Genomic DNA, 16282 nt, shown 5'->3' with positions numbered 1-16282 from the left:
TATGAAATCTGAAACACATCTCCTATGTTTCTCATCTGACATATGTGACTGAAGTATAAAGTAGTTATTGCTTTGCAAGTCAAATTCTGAGGAAGAAAAAATATGCATTATTTTCTTCAGTCTTTTATAGAATGGGCCATTTTCTCTGTTAGACTCCGAGATCTCCTGTACTCTAGACATAATCCCAAAACCATAGCTGCACTGGGAACATACTGCTGGGAGTAATTACCAGAGCACACAAATTCCTGGTAAGTATCTTCCTGGATTATCTTCTCAGAGCAATGTTGTCCACAATGACTTTCTCTCTCTAAACAGCTATCCCTTTTCTTCCCTAGCTCACTGAAAATACATACTACAGGAATTTTATAGGAACATGTCATGAGGCAGGCTCTACACATTTTCATCTTTAAAAGAGCCCTCCCTCCACCACCCTACTCTTCAAACTAAGAACATTGTTGAATTGTAGCAAGGCCTCTAAATTTTAAATCCTTTATGTTCATTTTTATTTTAAAGTTTTGTGTAGTATGTGCGGTATAAATGCAAAGGAGATTCTCTGTCTTGAAGAATGAAAAATCTCCATTTCTTGAGAGACAAACATAATCCTAGTTTGGTACCTCAAGACTGATTGTCACATGAAAAAGGGATATTTACTCGACCCTTAATATTTAATGTCTGTCGGTGCCCCAGGAAAGCTGAGACCCTTGTCCTCGACCAGTCTGTCAGCATCCCCTTATGGGGACCCTTCACTGAGCAGTCCTGCTGGACTGGAGGGCAGTTCAACTGATTTATTCAGGGAAATACGCCAACAGGATAAGGGACACCCCTCAGTGGGTCTTCCCACTTTATGACCCTTCAGTGGGCCTTCCATTTTATTCAAGTATGTTCCCTGCTGCCAGCGATTGCCAGCATCCATGAAGGACTCACACTAACAGTTCACAGAATAACTTCATTAATATAAAATTGTGATAGGTTAAGGTTCGAGGATTGCCAGTGTAGTTTCCAACTGCAAAAACATATTCAAAGTAACATACAGACAAGCTCTAATCTCCAGTAAAACTATTCAGTGCACACAGAATATGGTTCTTACCCAACAGGAATCCCTATGGGAAGGAAGACAGGTTCAGTCCATTGACTGATCCCAGCAGTTATGATGGAGTCTTCCCTAACTTTCCCCCCATTCTCGACTTACTTTTATACTATTTCTTTGTGTTTATGTGGAGCTTGAGTGATTCTAGTCATGTATATCTTTGTTACTGATTGGTGTAAAATTCTCTGGCTTCACTTCTAAAGATATAGTCAAAAAAAATATAGAGTACATTCCCAGTGAAGGGTGGTTGTACCTTGGAGGTGGGTAACTTTATGATGGAGGTGTGGTCTAACATTACAATTAGGCTAAAATGAACCAAGTTCATCTGAGGAGAACGATTTCACCACAGTTGTTGGCTCCACAGCAAGACATCATCTATCTCCCTTGGTTGACAGGTGCTATGTGGTTTATCACCTGCAAAGTACAATTGAGTTCCCCTCCCTGCAAGGATTTCAACAGAGCCTGACTGCAGTGTTTCCACTCTGCTCCGGTCTCTCTTCCATCCCCCTTAGCAGGTGCTATGGTTGCAGATTGTGGGTGTGGGGAATCATTGCGGAATTGGTCTTGAGCATGCCAACCACATTCCATCAAGGAGCAGCAACTGTATTTTACCCTATAATTTCTGTACTATTATAACTTCTGTTCAGATGTGAATATAACTTCTCAGTTTCCTCTAATTTTACCCCCAGCCATCTTTCCACACTGATCCAGAAAATGCTACTTATAATGTGCCTCTGCTAAGTGACACCTTGTGGCTTGAAGAAGTCATCTTACTTTGCTTTCTTTAGTCATATTTGTTGTTCTGAAAGATGATTGTATACTTCCATAGTAATCTAAATGTCAAGAACAATAGTACTGATCCAGAGCAGAGGTCTTCATAACCTAGTACTCTGTCCAACAATGGCCAAAAATTGATGCTCAGAGAAGAGAGCAGAACAAACATCATATTTCTTGATACTCTCATAGCTTTCAGATATTTTCAGATCAGAGAATTCTGTTAGCCTGTTTTCATGTGTCTGTTTAAAGCCCGCAATGCATTTCTTCCATGTACTTGTTCAGTCTCCTGTTGAACCCATGTGAATGTCTTGCACATACATCATCCTTTGAGAAGGGGACAGTGTCCAAAGGAGGGCAATGAAGATGGTGAAGAGTCTTGAGGGGAAGCCTTAGAAGGACCAGCTGAGGTCACTTGGTCTGTTCACCCTGGATAAAAAGAGACTGAGGGGAGACCTGATCACACTCTACAACTTCCTCACGAGGAGAAGGGGAGGAGCAGACACTGATCTCTTCTCTGTGGGGCTCAGTGACAGGACCCAAGGGAATGGCCTGAAGTTGTCAGGGGAGGTTTAAGTTGGATAGTAGAAAAAGGTTTTTCACCCAGAAGATGGTTGGGCACTGGAACAGGGTCCCCAGGGAGGTGGTCACAGCATCAACCTGACAGAGTTCAAGAAGCATTTGGACAATACTCTCAGGCACATGGTGTGTGACTCTTGGGGATGATCCTGTGCACAGCCAGGAGTTGGACTCGATGACCCTTGTGGGTTCCTTCCAACTCAGCATATTTTGTGATTCTGTGAGATTGCATAAAGATTCACCTACCTTTGTTATGTATGTTTCTCCCACTAATTGTCTTTAACGGACTGTATTCTTATATGGGAAAAGGCAATGAAGAGTTGATCTCTATGCATGTTTCCCATGCCATTCAGGATTCTTAGGTCCTTACCCTATTCTTCCTCCAAACTGTCTCTTTTTCAGGCCCATGAGTTCTGGCTTACTTCAACTTTGTTCATAGGGGAAAAAAGCACAAAGTGTTTAACAGGTCAGGTTATTATGAAAAGGCGCATGAGTTTCTCTAGGTGATAGCACTGAAACTTAGCACCTACCTAATGCCATATCCTGCCACATCTGACTTTTCTGACTGGACAGCCACTTAGAGTCACCTAGAAATATTTCCAATAAAAATATAGAACCCATACTTTTGATTTTGCAGGATGCCTTATCCCACTCCATGCCACAAATCCATGCAATCTACAATCAGCATTATATAATTGATTATGTCAGGAAAATTAATCCACAAACACCAGAGGTTTATGTCCAAAAAGGAGACAGAGGAGTCCTTTTTGCTTTATTCGAATAAAGGGAGAGGCCATGGGACATTCCCCTGGGATCTCTCAAATTTTTGGAGGACGCAGCCTCCTTTTTATCCTATTTTCCCGGCCGCATTTTCCTCTCTCTTTCCCCATTGGCTTAGGTACTTGAGAGGCACAGACTTCCCGGAACGCCTGATACCTGAAATTCCCCTCTAATGTATAACCCTCCCTTTTAATTTTTAATTCTTACAGAATTCATAGTTTCCCCCCGTTGCTTCTTTCATCGTTCGATATCTAATTTCATTTATCAGCAGCCCTACAGTTTGTTTGTAAAGGCAAATATCTCTTTCCATTCATCAATTAGTGGAATCCATCCCATTGTTTCTTTTATCTCTCAGTGCTAGCCTTATCTATAGGCTGATCCACAACTCATTTGTAAAGACAAATTCAACATTCCTCTCAATTATACCATGAAATATTCATAACCTCCATATGATTTCAACCTCCTTTCCTCTTACCCCTTTCACCAAAATACTCCTTGCACTTTATATACTTTTGTCTGTCATTTCTTACTCCAATATTGCACCTTTTTGGTCAGTGGAAAGACACCTCTGTGTAATGCATTTTTCCTATGAAGTGAGCTAAAGCATTCAGTTATGTTCCTAAATCATTAACACAATTAAAATACTTTAGGTGTTGGGTTTAGAATGGTATGCTCAATATAGCACTAAAAATCAATTGATTTCCAAGTCTATCAGAGGTATATGTATATAAATACAGAAAATTCTAACTATTTTTCTTAGTGCACCGTTTCAATGAAAACCAATAATTAAAATTATTCCTTCATTTATTGGACTACAGTTAAAAGTGAGAGTTTATTTTTCATTTGCATTGCATGAGGTCCTCTGTGTTGATTTCAGGTTACCTTCTCTTTTAGAAATTGTATCCTTCCAAGACAAATGGCTACCACATTCTGTCATCTCCTGGCTGGCCGTGCAACTGCTGCATCCTTTGCAGCAGCAGGCACAGGGATCCTAACTGCTGGATACCTCTTCAATAAGCAAAATGTTAAAGCTACTGTTCAAGAAAAACGAAAACTCTTCCCTCCAAGGTAAGCTCTTTGGGTTAACTAGTCAGCTGAGCATAGAGCCCAGCTAACTGAGCCAGGCATAGCATTTAACTCTTTGGGAGAGGAAGATCTCCATTAAAGCTGCAGAGCACCTACTCCCTCACTCAAACACACCATCTATGTGTCTGCATACAGATTAACTGCCAACATAAAACCCAGCATCCTTTATTAATGACCCCAGTTTTAGATAGCACTGACAGTGGCCTTCAAGGACAGAAAATATGGATGTTAGATCATATCAACATATTTACAAAATCATTGCCAACCAATTACAAGCCTGAAAAATGGTTCAATTTTTAGGCAAAACACCAAATCAGTCCTTATTTTATCTTGTCAGCTCTTGAATTCTTTCAGTGTCTACTGGACTGGCTGATTGCATAGATTCTAATATTAGGAAGCATAAAAGTATTTTAATTATGCAAGTAGTAAAGAAATGTCTTTTATAACTACTGTACTTGAAATATTCCTAATTCTGTTTAAAACCTAGTCAGTTGATAATTAGAAACTAACTACAAATACGTACACTGACTTTGCTGGCCATATTTGTGAAAAAACAAAACACCCAAAAAAACTCGACCAGGCTTTGACAGGCTTTTTTTTTTCCCCATGGCAAATAGTATCTTAGTTCAAATAAACTCTTATAAAAGTAATGGGGTTGTGCATAAAGCAAAGTGCTATCAAAACAAGGTAAATGTGATCTGACTCACAAAAATGCTTTCTGAAAGCATAATATCTTCATTTTCTCTGTTTTATTATACTGTTCAACTTTTGGTAAATAAAATCATTAAAACAACCCCAAATATTGTAAAATAGATTCGTAGATGATATAGATCAGACAGTTACACTGATATCCACAAAGCTGCAAGAATATCTCAGTTCAGAATGAGAGCTCTTATTCAGTTAAACATAATTAATTTCCTACTTGAACAAAACAATGTTAGATCACTTTTAATTCTCAATAAGTGTCTTAGCAGAGAATTAATAGACTTTAATACACTTTCAAGGATTCATTTGTCTGGTTGCTCCAAGTAACAGAAAACTGCTATTGTCTGTTAGTGGGGTTGCCTAGCAGTATAGTGTGGAGTACTTTGTGTGACTTCAATATACCTCCCTTCCTAAATTTCAGTCCAATGTATTGTGATAGGTTATCTTTGTCTGGCTGCCATATGCCCACACAGCCACTCTCTTACTCCCCCTCTTCAGCAAGACAGGAGGAGAAAATAAGGTTAAAAACCTCGTGGGTAGAGATAAAGACAAAGATTGGTCGCCAATTATCATCATAGGCAAAACAGACTTGACTTGGGGGAGAATAATTTTAAAAATTGCCAATCAGTTTTAACAGAGCAGAATATTGAGAAATAAAACTAAAATCACCTGTCTCCAACACCTCCCTTCTTCCCAGGCTTGACTTCACTCCTAACTCTTCTACCTCCTCCTCCCAAAGCGGCATAGGCAGGGATGGGGAATGGGGGTTCTGATCAGATCATAACACTTTGTCTCTGCCACTCCTTCCTCCTCATGCTGTTCCCCAATCCAGAGTGGGTTTCCTCCCATGGGATGTAGTCCTTCATTAATGTCTTGGTTTTGCATGACCTGGTTTTTGGTAGTGGGAGAAGCTGCTAGAAGCTTCCACCATGTCTGGCAGAGTCAATCCCTGATGGCTCTGAAGATGGACCTGCTGCTGGCCAAATCTGGGCCAATTAGAGAGGTTAGTAATGTCTCTGTAATGACATATTTAATAAGAAAATTAAAACAAAGTGGGGACACAGTTTTTTTTCCTAGCCAGAGAAGAGGAGGAGGTGAGAACATGTGAGGGAAAACAACATGGAGACACCAAGGTCAGTGGAGAAGGAGGTGGAAAAGGTGCTCCAGGCGCCAGAGCCAAGATTTCTCTGCAGGCCATGGTGATGACTATGGTGAAGCAGGCTGTCCCCGTGCAGCCCATGGGGATTCTGGAAATTCACAGGGGATGCAGAGATCCACTCACAGCCCATGGGTAGGTGCCCACGCCGGAGCGGGTGGATGCCTGTAGGAGACTATGATCCAGTGGAAGACCCGGTGGAGAGAGAGGCCCCGTGCTTCCAAGCTGGAGCAACCTGTCCTCAGAGGACTGCACCCCGTGGAAGAGTGACCCACGCTGCAGCAGTTTTGGGAAGACTGCCCTTGGAGGGACTCATGTTGCAGCAGATGCAGTAGGACTGCTGCTCGAGAGAGTGGACCCACGATAGAGAAGTTCACGGAGAACTGTCTCCTGTGGGAGGGACCCCACAGCATAGCAGGGGAAGGACTCCTTTCCCTGAGCATTGGAAGAAAACCTCGGATGATGAACTGACCAAAACCCATACACCCTGTCTCCTTGAGCTGTCAGTGGGAAGGAGGGAAGGGTTGGGGGAAGAAAAGGTGTTCTTAAGGGCTTATTTTACTTCTCATTATCCTCCTCTGATTTTGTTACTAATAAATTCACTTTGTACCTCCAAGCTGAGCCTGTTTTGCCCTTGGAGTGTTTTATCCCGGTCCTTAACTCATGAACTCTTCATTTAATTTGTTTTCTCTCCTCTGCCCAGCTGTGACAGGGGAGGGCAAGTGAGCGACTTTCTTGGGTGCCTGGCATTTGGCCAGTGTCAAACCATGACAATGAACTTCAATGTGAATCCCTCCGAAGAACAAACTGAAGCTCTTCAAGAACTGTTCCTGCATGGGTCCTCCATAGAACACAGTTTCTGCCAGAAAACCTGCTCCTGCATGGTCTACTCTCCATGGGCCACAGTTCTTGCCAGGAGCCTGCTCTAGCATTGGCTCACCATGGGCTGCAGCTTCAGGGCACATCATTCTCCTCTGGAATGGGATCCTTCATGGGCTGCAGGGGTTTAGCCTGCCTCACCATGGTCTTCACCACAGGCTGCAGGAGAATCTCCGCTCTGGCATCTGAAGCACCTCCTCTCCCTCCTTCTTCACTGACCTTGATTACTGCAGGGTTGTTTTTCTCACATTTTTTCTTACTTTTCTCTCTCACAACTGCTATGCAGTGTCTTTTACCCTTTCTTAAATATGTTATCACAGAAGCGCCACCAGCTTCACTGATTGGCACAGCCTTGGACCAGTGGTGGAGTCCATTCTGGAGCCCACTGAAATTGTTTTTGAGCATGGAGGCAGCCCCTGATTTCTTCTCATAGAAGCCATTCCTGCAGCCCCTCCACCAGAAAAATCTTGCCACATTGTAGATACAGGAGCCTGGGAAAGCAGAGTTTTCCCAGGCGTTTCAAAGAAAACAGAAAGGAAAGAATTAATAAACAAAAGTTGCACCTGCCGTTGTTGACATTTCATGCGTGTGAGTCAAGATGTTTTAGTAAAAGCAAGAGGTGTTGCCTTCCTTGGACCAATGGGCTGACTCTATTCTTGGACCAGCAAAGTGCTCTATAAAAATGTGTGTAGTTTTACAATTGTTGGGGGTTGAATGCTTCCCTTTTCTTTCTGTGGAATTTCTGCCATTGTTATGATAAGTGGCTACACCTTAAGGAAATGTTCTCTTCAAGGGAGGTGGGTGGAGGGGGGGGGGGGGAACCGGAAAAAGGAAAGGTGGGATGGGGATCGGGAGCGGGCTGGAAACGCTCTCGCTTGGCTCGTGGAGGGAGAGGACGGCCCGTGCTCGGATCTGGCTTCTCCCCTGCCACCCCAGCGCTGAGATCCACGCTCTCTGCCATTGGACATCGCTCTGCTACTCTCCCACCTAACCCTACTACCTCCAGACACTCTGCCGAGCACCAGGACTGACACCGTGAGGGGGGAGTCACTTTCCCCATCCCTCTCACCCCTGGGCCACCGCCATCACTCCAGCCCTCTTCAATTGCGCGGGACCTGCCCTGCCCCTATAGCACTGGTAACTGAGCGCACAGAGACGGCCTGCGGCCAAAAGGGACTGGAACTGAGTTATACTGTTCTGTTCTGTTGTCAATTTTTATAGCTGTTGTTGTTTTCTGCCTTGTTAGATATCAGTAAAGAACTGTTATTCTTATCCCCACATCTCCTGCCTGAAGGCCTCTGATTTGGACCTAAAATAATTAAAAGGGAGGGGGTTGCACTCTGCATCGCAGGAAAGGGGCTCTTGCCTTTCCTTAGACCATACCTGTCTTTCAAACCAAGACAACAATAAAGAAGCTTCTTCTACCCGTGAGAGGAAGTCGTGTTGCTGGGTTTTCTTTCACTGCTCCTACAGCAATAGCATCACATTAACTGAATATATGTATAAACCAAGAACTAATTATATTTTTCAGGTATGCTGTGTATTCCATATTTCCTGATTGCTTAAGTAGTTTCTTAAACTAGCAGGGATTACTCTTTAAAGATATATTACGTGCTTATGATGTTTTTTTCTCTTCAGTGCAGACTATCCTGATCTCCGCAAACATAACAACTGCATGGCTGAATGCCTCACACCAGCAATTTATGCCAGGCTAAGGGACAAGATGACTCCCAATGGCTACACTCTAGACCAGTGTATCCAAACCGGGGTTGACAATCCTGGCCATCCTTTCATTAAAACTGTGGGCATGGTTGCAGGTGATGAAGAATCCTATGAGGTAAAGTATTTTCACAATGCTATCATATATTTTTCAGTTTGTATGGTATATTTCACAAGACCTCATATGAACACATATTTTTAGTTAAATATGGACTTCTAAGAAAAACTGTGTCCCAGAGAATAAATATATGGGGCAAATAATGCACATTTTCCCTACTCTTTATGAGGATTTGAATGCTATTCTACATTAGGAAATGCAGTGAATACGAGGCATTGCTAAAGGAGCCCTCTCTACTGCAATCAAAGTCTGCAAAATATGGTTGCTGGGGAGCAATCCTCTTTTCCCCTCCATCAGCTGCTCTCTTTCCTAATACTAAACATAGTTTATGGAAAAACAACTGGAGACATCAAAATAAAGGTAATGTGGAAATTACCGTGTAAAACAACTTTGGCAAAACTGAAAAAAAATGGCTTCTGTGAAGTGCTGGGCATCTTTAAACCATAACTAGTAGACCCTGACAAAAACCAAAGACAGTATTAGTATATAAAAAGGAAGAAAATCCTTGTTTTTATTGACCTGTGTGGTCTACTTCCTTCAGTCTACCATAAAATAGTATATTATTAGATAATCTCTTAAGAGTATCCCAAATGCTAGGCTGCTCAACATGGAAGAAGACATCTGGTATTCTGGGACTACCAGCTTCTGTGATTTGTTTTATTTTTTAGACATAGTGACTGCCTTGAAAAGCTCTGCTAAAGTTTATTGATGCACAACAGAATGAAGGTGTGATTTTGATCAATGTTGACATACCTGTGCTAAATGGTTCTAAGTAGCACCATCAATGGCAATGAAGGCAGGTATTTTCATACGACCTAAGAACAGAGCACAAGCTGCCTGGGGACTGAACGTGTATTTTAATTGCTAATAAATCCTGAAATTTAATTTGGTTGCCATCACATATAGTACTCTCTTAGGCTGCAATACAGGATGTGACCAAAAGTATGTATTCTATCAACATCTGTTGAAACCAGGTGGGGCAGTGTTCTTTATCTTTTCCACAACCCATCCTTCCTCCAGGAAGATATCTTCTGTTAATGAGCCATTGAGTACCACTGCATGAGTGATAAAATTACATCATCCCATTGTGAGATGCTCCACCCAGGGGGAGGAGCCAAGCATTTCCTACCTAGATAAAAACTGAGATTTGGATCACCAAGACAGCCTTTTTCCACTGGACTCCAGAGGAAAAACTGGACCTTTCCATATCATCACTGGACCTTCAGAGGAAAACTGCACCCTTCTACAGGACCACTGCTTCAACAGAGCCACATCTGTCACTCCAGGAGGACTGCAGCCACCATTTAATCGGACTGCTACCAACACCCTGACAGACAGGGGGTCAGGTTGTATTCTGACTCTGTTAGTTTTTTGGGTTTTGGGGGTTTTTTTGTAATACTGTATTTCTATTTTAATTTTTCCTAGTAAAGAACTGTTATTCCTATTCCCATATCTTTGCCTGAGAGCCCCTTAATTTCAAAATTATAATAATTTGGAGGGAGGGGGTTTACATTTTCCATTTCAAGAGAGTCTCCTGCCTTTCTTAGCAGACACCTGTCTTTCAAACCAAGACAGATTATTTTTGTGTGCTGGATATAGAAACATCATTAGGTGGCACCATGTGGTCTTGCTTACCTTGGTTCGGGTGGCACATGGTCATGGCTATATTTCTCCCATTTGCAGGCCCTTATGTAAACATGGGCCCTAAACCTAAAACTACTGTGGCTGTTATCCAGTTTGCTTTATGGGTTAATAAGGTGAGGAATTAATGGATTTTTAACTTCTTCTGTAAGGCAGGCACATGGATTTAGGATTATCACACACTAACTGTATTTTTTGGGGGTTATTTCAATAATGGTACTTACTGTGAGGAAATGACACTGGGGGAAATTTTCTCCCAACCCTTCACCCAGTTGTTTCGGTCTACTCCACCAGTTTTTGAAGGGTTCAGATCTTCTCTAAATGGTAATATCATATGGTGGCTGGTGTTGCTGATATGCCTGTTCTATTTAGCATTCAGAGATAAGGGAAGATTGGCTTGGATAACCATTCTGATACCTACCCCAGGAAATAGGGATGCTGCCGCAGAGCCTGACCCTGCCCCACAGCCCACCTCAGTAATGACCACCTGGATTGGGTGGGGTTCTAGTGAAGGAGATAGGTGAGATGGGCCAGATGCTGAAGGAGTACCTTTCCCCAGCTGGTGAGAAACCCTCCCCCTGCCTTAAAGAGGGAGAGTCTGATGGTGCTGCAGTGGAACCCACAGACGTTACAACCATCCCAGTTCCAGCTGAACCACAAGGGCAGTCACAGCCAGCAGCAGTTGCCCCTGTGGAAATGAAGAAGTCGAAGATGAAATCAGGGCACCCAGTCAAAAAGGATAAGAAAGGAGGGCCCTCACAACCAGCAGGGGAGTCAGAGTTTCAGATCATCACTGAATCCCTGTCATATGAGAGCCTCCATAATCTGCAAAAAGACATTGTGCGATGGGAGTGTGAGGCTTATACAACTTAGTTACTTCGGGTCTGGGACCTTATGGGTACAGGTGTGCAACTGGATGGTACTGAGGCAAGGAATTTGGGACCTTTGACCCAGGACTAAGGTGTGGATCAGGTATTCATAGGGAGCCAAGGCCCCTTTCCCTCTGGGAGTGGCTTTTAATGAGTGTAAGAGAGGTTTGTCCACAGAGAGAGAATGCAGGAGTACCACCATAGAATGCGCTGGAAGACCCTTGAGGAAGGGATCCAACAGCTGAGACAAGTGGTAGTATCAGAGGCACTCATTCGGAGGGGTGGACAGCATGATAATGACCTCGACAAAGTCACGTGCACAGGACAGATGTTATGGAATCTGGCAAACTTAGGGCCATCTTAATACACCACCTTTATTGCAATGATTAATGCTGATAACAACCAAGAGACAGTGGGTTCTGTTGCTAACAAGCTTAGAAATTTTGAGAGTATGATCAATGGCCCAATGCAGGCTCATGTCTCTGGCATGGTTCAGGAAATCAAAGAGGAGTTTAGAGAGGAGATGAGGGGGATGAGGGAGGAGATGAGGAAGATCAATGCAGCACCAGTGCAAGTCACAGGCCCCAAAGTCAGAGTTCAATGTACCCCAGCTAGAGAAAGAGGGTACACCCCATGAGCTGACCTGTGGTTCTTTTTATGCGACCATGGGGAAGACATGGGAAGGTGAGATGGGAAACCCACTTCTGTCCTGGAAGCACGGGTGCGTCAACTCAGGGAGGGAAACACTAACTGAGGGAGTTCCACTAAAGTGAAGGTAGCCTCAACCTCCCATGACCAAGGTGCTGGGTATTATAGAAGGAAGGATGATCTGTCGGACTCACTTGAATGAACCACTAGTATGTGTGCCCAGGAAGGAAATAATAACTGGGGCTAGAGGGGCCCTGCCTCTAGCCAGGGAGAGGCACAGGAAAACCGGGTCTTTTGGATGGTGTGGATCCGATGACCTGGCGCATCAGAGCCACAGAAATAGAGAGCATTAGTTGATACTGGTTCACAGTGTACCCTAATGCCATCAGGACATGTGGGGACAGAACCCGTTTCCATTGCTGGGGTGATGGGGGGATTGCAGGAATTGACTGCTGGAAGCTGAAGTAAGCCTGACTGGGAGAGAGTGGCAGAAACATCCTATTGTTACTGGCCCAGAGGCTCCATGTATTCTAGGCATAGACTTCCTCAGGAATGGCTATTACAAAGACCCAAAGGGACTCAGGTGGGCTTTTGGAATAGCTGCTGTGGTGGCAGAGGGCATTCAGCAGTTGAAGACCCTGCCTGGGCTATCAGAAAACCCATCTGCAGTGGGACTCCTCAGGGTGAAAGAGCAACAGGTGCCAATTGCTACCTCAACAGTGCACCGCCGGCAGTACCGGACGAATCGAGATGCCGTGATCCCCATCCACAAGATGATCCACGAGCTGGAGAGCCAAGGGGTGGTCAGCAAAACCCACTCACCCTTCAACAGCCCCATCTGGCCTGTACGCAAGTCTGATGGAGAATGAATATTGACTGTGGACTATCGGGCCTTGAATGAAGTGACTCCACTGCTGAACGCTGCTGTGCCGGACATGCTGGAACTCCAGTGTGAGCTGGAGTCCGGGGCAGCAAAGTGGTATGCCACCACTGACATTGCCAATGCATTTTTCTCCATTCCTCTGGCAGCAGAATGCAGACGTCAGTTTGCTTTCACCTGGAGGGGCATGCAGTACACCTGGAACCGACTGCCCCAGGGGTGGAAACAGCCCTATCATCTGCCATGGACTGATCCAGGCTGCACTGGAAAAGGGTGAAGCTCCAGAACATCTACAGTACATTGATGACATCATTGTGTGGGGGAAAATGGCAATGGAGGTATTTGAGAAAGGAGAGATCATCCAGATTCTACTGGAAGCCGGCTTTGCCATTAAGAAGAGCAAAGTCAAAGGACCTGCCTGAGAGATCCAGTTCCTGCAAGTAAAGTGGCAAGACGGACAGCGTAAGATTCCCAGTGAGGTCATGAATAAGAATACCGCAATGTCTCCATCGACCAGCAAGAAGGAAACACAAGATTTCCTAAGTGCCATAGGCTTTTGGAGAATGCATATTCCTGAGTACAGCCAGATTGTGAGCCCTCTCTACCTGGTCACCTGCAAGAAGAACGATTTCCACTGAGGCCCTGAACAGCAACAAGCCTTTACCCAGATCAAGCAGGAGATTGCTCATGCAGTAGCCCTTGGCCCAGTCAGGACGGGACCAGAGGTGAGCAATATGCTTTACTCTGCAGCCAGGAACAGCAGTTTGTCCTGGAGCCTCTGGCAGAAGGTGCCTGGGGAGACTCAAGGCCGACCACTGGGATTCTGGAGGCGAAGTGTCCTGGGGTGACTTTGTGATGTTGAATTGTATCCCCATTTGTCTGTTTAGCCCAGAAATAACTTTTGTACCTTTACGGCTGGATTTGATAGGGAAGGGGGGGAAGGAGAAGTGGTGGAATGTCTGAGGCGGTTTTTTTCAAAACATAGAAATAGGAGTTTCATCGCTTCATCTCCTGGACTGTGTTGCTGTGGTGGATGGTGGGAGAGAGCTCTCCTTTGCTTTTAGTTAGTTTTTGACTAACTGAAGCAGGTAAGTTTCCCCGGACAGTTTTTTTCTTTTTTTTCCTGGAATTATTTGAACCTGCTCTGGACTAGGGACCTGTGGGGAGCAATGGGAGCTTGCACCTGTGGCCCACTGGGGCCTGGCCTGGGCAGTGGCATTTTCCAGCGCTGGAGGGAGTGATAACAGACTGAGCAGAGCTACCACCCACAGGAGAGAGACTTTCTGAATTTGTCATCTCTTCAGAGCGGCAAGAGGTTTTCTTGTTTGGTATTATTCATTTTTTTTGTGCTAGGCAGTGCTTTGCCTGTTGAATAAACAGTTTTTTTCCCACTTTCTTCCCAAACCAGTTCGGGGAGGGGCCGCTTAGGGGCCGCTTGGGTTTGCTTCCTGGGGGGCGTCCTTTGGAGGTTTTCCCCCAAATTTCCCCTAAACCAGGACACCAAGTTACAGAGGGTCTGAAGCCAACTACACTCCAACAGAGAAGGAAATCTTGGCCGCCTATGAAGGAGTTCAAGCTGCCTCAGAGGTGACTGGCACAGAAACACAACTCCTCTTGGCACCCCGACTAGCAGTGCTGGGGTGGATGTTTAAAGGAAAAGTTCCCTCTACCCACCATGCCACCAACACCACATGGAGCAAGTGGATTTCCCTCATCACACAGTGCGCCTGTATTGGAAACCTGGAGTGCCCTGGGATTTTGGAGAGAATTACAAACTGCCCGGAAGGTGAAAACTTTGGTGTCACTGATGAAGAGGAGCAGGAACAAGTGACCTGGGCTGAAGAAGCCCCACCGTACAACCAACTGCCAGCAGATGAAACATGCTATGCTCTTTTCACTGATGGTTCCTGTCGCATTGTGGGGATGAACCGGAAGTGGAAAGCAGCCGTATGGAGCCCCACATGACGGGTCACACAAGCTACCAAAGGAGAAGGTGGATCAAATTAACTTGCTGAACTCAAAGCCATTCAGCTGGCCCTGGACATTGCTGAAAGAGAGAAGTGGCCAAAGCTCTACCTTTATACTGATTCATGGATGGTAGCCAATGTTCTGTGGAGTTGGCTGGAAAGGTAGAAAAAGGCTGACTGGCAACGTAGGGGAAAAGTAGTCAGGTCTGTTGATGAGTGGAAAGACATTGCCACTAGGGTAGAGAAGCTACCTGTAAAAGTCCATCATGTAGATGCCCATGTCCCCAAGAGTTGGGCTAATGAGGAACACCAAAACAATGAGTTGATAGATCAAGCTGCAAAAATACAGGTGTCACAGATAGATTTAGATTGGCAACCCAAGGGAGAGTTGTTCCTAGCTTGATGGGCACATGATGCCTCAGGTCATCAGGGCAGAGACGCTGCCTATAAGTGGGCACGAGACCAAGGGGTGGATCTAACCATGGACAGTATTTCTCAGATTATCCATGACTGTGAGATGTGTGCTGCCATCAAGCAAGCCAAGCAGGTGAAGCCTCTATGGTATGGTGGGCGATGGTCCCAATATAAGTATGGGGAGGCCTGAAAGATTGACTACATCACACTGCCTCAAACCCGCCAGGGCAAGCGCTACATGCTGACCATGGTGGAAGCCACCACTGGATGGTTGGAGACCTACCCTGTGCCTCACACCACTGCTCGGAACACCATCCTGGGCCTGGAAAAACAAGTCCTGTGGAGACATGGCATCCCCGAGTCAGAGAACGGGACCCATTTCAAGAATGGCCTTATCAACACCTGGGCCAGAGAACATGGCATTAAATGTATATATCATATCCCTTATCATGCACCAGCTGCCGGGAAAGTTAAATGGTGCAACAGACTACTTAAAACTGCCCTGAAGGCACGTGGCAGAGGAACCTTCAAGAATTGGGAGATTAATTTAGCAAAAGCCACCTGGGTGGTCAACACCCAAGTGTCCATCAATCGAGCTGGTCCTGCCCAGTCTGAACCCTTGCACACAGTGGATGGAGATAAAGTCCCTGTGGTACACATGAAAGATATTTTAGGAAAAACTGTTTGGATTAGTCCTACCTCTAGGCAAAGACAAGCCCACCCATGGGATTGTCTTTGCTCAAGGACCTGATTACACTTGGTGGGTAATGCACAAAGATGGAGAAACCCATTGTGTACCACAGGGAAACCTAATCTTAAGTGAGAACTGAGTGCAAGGTTTCATTGTAGAGTCTAAAGAAGGTACCGATTTGGGTATGATGAAGATGGTAATAGAATAAGGGGTGGATAATGTCTTAGGTTGCAATACAGAATGTGACCAAAAGTATGTATTCTATCAACATCTGTTGAAACCAGGTGGG

General features: G+C 44.7%; 1 protein-coding gene across 1 annotated transcript in view; it reads left to right on the top strand.

The window, feature by feature from the left end:
* Positions 1–4136: 4136 nt before the first annotated feature.
* Positions 4137–16282, top strand: part of LOC148220159 (creatine kinase S-type, mitochondrial) — a 32325-nt gene continuing 20179 nt past the window's right edge. The window contains exons 1-2 of the mRNA XM_088155596.1: positions 4137–4288; positions 8685–8883. Of these exons, the coding sequence (XP_088011722.1) occupies positions 4137–4288; positions 8685–8883 (351 nt within the window). The remainder of the gene's footprint in view (positions 4289–8684; positions 8884–16282) is intronic.

This window comes from Sturnus vulgaris, chromosome W (assembly GCF_052056855.1).
Source record: "Sturnus vulgaris isolate bStuVul1 chromosome W, bStuVul1.hap1, whole genome shotgun sequence".
Classification (NCBI taxonomy): Eukaryota; Metazoa; Chordata; class Aves; order Passeriformes; family Sturnidae; genus Sturnus; species Sturnus vulgaris.
The sequence above is the reverse complement of the archived record's forward strand: the minus strand, read 5'-3'. Positions and strand labels throughout refer to the sequence as shown.